Below are 4,883 nucleotides of genomic sequence, written 5' to 3'. Positions count from 1 at the left end.
AGCCAGTCGCTATACTGACTGCGCTATCCCGGCTCCTCACGTCCAGCCCACAGCCAGTCGCTATACTGACTGCATATCGAAAAATAATCGTCTCATTTCCCCGCTTCTTTCGGCTTCATTCACATGCTCATTAAAATGTATATTCGTTGTTTCCATTTCATATTTGTATCTTAATACTGCACTACATTGGGAAAAGGTCAGAAAATAATATACAGAGCAAGGGATAGATAATCGTTGCTATCAAGAGCCCTTCTTCAAAAGCTCACTGTCCCTCAGCGGCTTAAAGTACTCCTTACCTCTGCACACCACTGGATACCAGTCCCGAGCCAGTTCAATCCAGCACATGCATTCCCAACCTATTTTTTTAAAAAATATTTTAACGTCTGTTGAGCCGGGATCGCTCAGTCGGTATAGCGACGGTCGGGGGTTCGATTACCGGCAATTGCAAGATATTGTTACGATTTAGCGGTGTGTGACTACATCAGGGGTGTGGATTTGTGAATGAGCTTGTCCACCACTTATGCATACAGCATCCGCTAAGTCTTTTTCTAGCCTGCTGTGTTTTCATCAACCGTTCCCTGGCAACGGCTTCTAGCAGTGGAGATTAGCCAGCTTCCTACGCTCAGATTCTATCTTCACAGCCTCCCGTGAAGAACTGAACTCACAACTGACAACTCACTTGGCACGGACAGAGCAGAAAACACCGTTTTATCTCGCCTATTGCATAACAACGGTTGTACACACTACAATATTTCTCTACTCCAAAACTCCCAGACAAGCTCTGGAGCTCATCCAGCCTGCGAGTACTATCCACTGGATACTTGGGGCCCTTTCGCAGGGGGTAAACCATCCACTTTTATCTAGTCAGGAGGTCACGAATGTTGCAGTTATACGCCTTCATGGCATAATGCTTAATTAATTAGATAAGCGACAACTTTTTACATCCTACCCATGTCTAGGTTTTCAAAGAGATTTCGTCTCTTAAGAACGAAAATGTTGTGCGCATTTCTGAACACCCCTATGTGCGTTACACGCATCGCCGACCACTTTGATCATTCTAAAAATGTTTGCTTCTTTATGCAACTTTCTTCTTACGTCCAAACATTCTCCTTAGCATCCTGTGCTCAAACGCCCTAAATGGTTTTTGTATTCTCTCCTAACCGCTTCTGTTACTGCAGAACAGTTGTCCCTCCTTGTTAACCGATTTCTGGAGTGTAACAGAACTGGTGCTGCACGTCTTCAAGTGTCCAGTAATTCTGTGGGCGGAGGACAGTTCTAGCTGAAAGGCTCAGTATCATCCACTCAAGTAATTCTATGAGGGTACTATAATTTGTGCCGAATTTCTGACTCTGAAAGTAATTCTGTAAGTGTGCTAGTGCTTCTGCTGAATTTATGACTCTGAAAATAATTCTGTGAGTATACTAATGCTTCTGCTGAATTTATTACAAAAAAGTAATTCTGTGAGTGTGCTAGGGCTTCTGCTGAATTTCTGACTCTGAAAATAATTCTGTGAGTATACTAATTCTGTAAGTGTGCTAGTGCTTCTGCTGAATTTATGACCATGAAAGTATTTCTGTGAGTGTGTTAGTGCTTCTGCTGAATTTCTGACCATGAAAGTAATTCTGTGAGTGTGCTAATGCTTTTGCTGAATTTCTGACTCTGAAAATAATTCTGTGAGTGTACCAGTGCTTCTGCTGAATTTATTACAAAAAAGTAATTCTGTGAGTGTACTACTGATTCTGCAGAACTTCTGATTCTAAAAGTAATTCTGTGAGTGTACTAGATCTTCTGTTGAATTTCCGACTCTGAAATTAATTCTGTGAGTGTACCAGTGCTTCTCTTGAACTTCTGTCTCTGAAAGTAATTCTGTGAGTGTACTACTGATTCTGCTGAATTTGGGTCCGAATTTCTCAATCTCGAACATTTCAGAAACCCTTCACCTAAGGGCTGAATGTTTACTTCTCAAGCAGTCCTGTGGGGTACTAGAGTTCTTCTCTCATGTATGTATGTGAGGGTAGGAATGCTGTTACTGAACGACTGAATTTCTCCCTCTCCCTCAAGTAATTTCTTGAGTGTACCGGAGTTCTTAACAAACGACTGCATTTCTTTCTTTTCAAATAATTCTGCGAGAGCAAAAAACTCTTACAGAAGAGTTTAATGTTCTCGCGAAGTAATTATTAGGGTAAAGGAAAGCTGCTGTTGAAAGGATGAAATCCTCCCTCCAAAGAGTGTGATCCTCTGAGTGTGGAGGAGCTCTTGCTGAACGGCTGAATTCCTCCCTCTCTGGATCAAAGCTCTTATAGTGAACGGTTCAATTTCTCCCTCTAAAGTTCATCTGTCAGTGGGTTACACCTTTCAGTGAACGGCTGAATCCCACATAATTTTGTGGGTGCAGTGTAGGCCTTCCTGAAACTCGAATTTCTCCATCCTCAATCATCAGACGAGTTAGGCACAGTACGTTCGCTTACCGGCAGCCAAGACAGTGGCTCCACCTGCAGGAATACCCAGTCCCAAGTTGAACTCTCCGCGCTCTTCAATGAAGGCGACTGTTCCCATAACCATGGCGGATATCCCACACACGATCTGCAACAGAGTGGCCACTCCTTCATACAGGTATAATTAAGAAACAGATGACTACCACACCTTATATTTCGCAAAGACAAATTTAACTAATTCTTGCTGTACAGAACAAATAAATTATTTTGTTACACACAGTAAATACATTGTACATGGATTGATGTTAAGAGTAATTGTTTATAACCAGAGCCCGGATTTTGATGGCATGTCACCTTTTTTTCCTTGTATTCTATGCGATGCTCTTAAATATATATAAATCTCGGATATGAGCTGCTGGTTACAGAAATGTAAATTTTATAGGTAATTTTTGTCAATTTTTGACATTTTTAGGTTTAATGTCATTTTTTTGGTAAATTTTTGGGNTTTTGACATTTTTAGGTTTAAGGTCATTTTTTGGTAAATTTTTGGAATTTTACGCGTATTGTTGGCCATTTTAGGGAATTTTTCTTCATATGTTTTCTGAAATGTGAATAACATGGAAGAGAAGTGTTCTTTCTTTTCTCCTTTAGGTCATTTTTCTGGATTTTTTCGGTCATTTTATAGGTCAATTTTTAAATATTTTCAGGTCATCAAAATCCAGGCACCGTTTATAACTGATATTTCTTGAACCATAAATATCACCATAAGTTTGTAACTGTAATTTCAACACATCTTTTACCAAATAATGTAGCTGTAATTTTTAAGGAGGTCCTTGGTTTGTATCTCTGCTGGAAGCTAGGTTATCCTGCATGAAGTCCTTCGTGTTATCCTTGACTCTTCAAAGACGAATGCCCCTACTGTAAGGCCAGCACCATCAGCAGCAACAGCAGCTCTATGGATTAAGCTCTCGGTTCTGGGGATTAAAACTTCGTATCTCTGTATCAAACGTCTTTGGCATTTGTGGCTCTTTCCTTTATGTAAAGTAAAGGATCTTCAAATGACTGCACTGGCGACGGCCAACAACAATTGCAAACGACAGACCCATCCTCTCGTTAGAGGAGGACTACAACCGCAAGTGTTAAGTCGAAACAGAATTCTACCACTGAAAACTCGTGCGATATTCTGAAGTAATTTTACTAATTTGGAGTTTTGTGACTGTGGTCGTGTTCCATTAGATTCTGATGTATTTGGAACGTATTTAGCTGTTTATTGAAACTGCAAAAGTGTAGGAAAATCATCCCATATATATGTATAGTGCCGTATATTGCAATATCTCTTATGAGATATAAATTAAAAGAAAAGCATAAGAATTTTGCGACGACACCTTACACATTTAAAACGTCGTGTGAAATTACTTTTCACGTCACGCAATAACAGCAGACAGAATCCCGTACTTTGTGTCCTCTGTCTGATTCAGACGAAAAGTAACCTTCTTCTTTTCTTGCTATTTTTAAATTTTATTATCAATTAATATTACGAATTTTGATTTTTTAATAATATAAGCCTGTGCACATTTAAATCTTAAACTTATATGTTCTTTATCTGAAAGCTTAAAGCTGAAATGCATCCTGTAACAACACTGTAACGGATTTGGTCAACGCGTTGCCAGGCAACAGCTCTACAAACATGGTCAAACACGTAACAATAGAGAAGGCTGTATTTTCCGTGTCCGCGATAACGTCACGTAGCGGTGGGTGGTGGTCAAATGACGTGTTTCCTTTGATGCGTGTCCGTTCCCCGGCTAAGTTATAGAATTCGTTCGGCTCAAGGACGAGTCAGTTCTCGGCAGGAGAAAGCCACGGAAAGTTCGTAGTTGAAGAAGAACACAAGAAGTCAGCCTAGATTTAACGTATGATTAGAAGACTTTATGTGTGTGCTGTAGTGAGGTGATATTGGGAGTGTGTGATTTAGTGAGACTATTATAGTTCCTGTATTATAAATCCTTGAGGACTAGTGGAAATAGACTGAGATTATTGTGGAGTGACTGTAAAATGTGTAAAGCAGCAGTAGTGTTATGATTATTTGTTGTTACCACATGTAACCATCCAATAAATACAACTACCAACCTGAACCCCATGTTTAGTCACCCATACACGTGACAACAGAGTGGGGAAAATTACTTTGGATTTGAGACTATGACAATTAATATCGTGTAGCATGTGACGCCGTGTAATCCGATGTTTCAGAGGCTCGTACGGCCTCTATATTCACGTTCGAAACGTAAGCCAAACAGGCAATCAGTACGCAAATCTCTGTTTGCTGGTTTCGTGTTTGAATTATACTTCGACAATGAAGATGGCTACAGTATGTTCTTCCGAAACGTCAGTAAGCTACCCGACATATAGCTCCACATCCCAGAAGGTGCTGGTCTATTTTAATTACTTTTT

The 4,883-nt window shown here is 40.1% G+C and overlaps 1 protein-coding gene across 1 annotated transcript in view; it reads right to left on the bottom strand.

Annotated features, from left to right (window-relative positions):
• LOC111874627 overlaps positions 1–2,580 on the bottom strand; it is a 13,654-nt gene extending 11,074 nt beyond the window's left edge. The window contains exon 1 of the mRNA XM_023870273.2: positions 2,469–2,580. Coding sequence (XP_023726041.1) covers positions 2,469–2,562 — 94 coding nt within the window. The 5' untranslated portion in view covers positions 2,563–2,580. The remainder of the gene's footprint in view (positions 1–2,468) is intronic.
• Positions 2,581–4,883: the final 2,303 nt, after the last annotated feature.

This window comes from Cryptotermes secundus, unplaced genomic scaffold, assembly GCF_002891405.2.
Source record: "Cryptotermes secundus unplaced genomic scaffold, Csec_1.0 scaffold1971, whole genome shotgun sequence".
In the NCBI taxonomy this organism is placed as follows: domain Eukaryota; kingdom Metazoa; phylum Arthropoda; class Insecta; order Blattodea; family Kalotermitidae; genus Cryptotermes; species Cryptotermes secundus.
The sequence above is the reverse complement of the archived record's forward strand: the minus strand, read 5'-3'. Positions and strand labels throughout refer to the sequence as shown.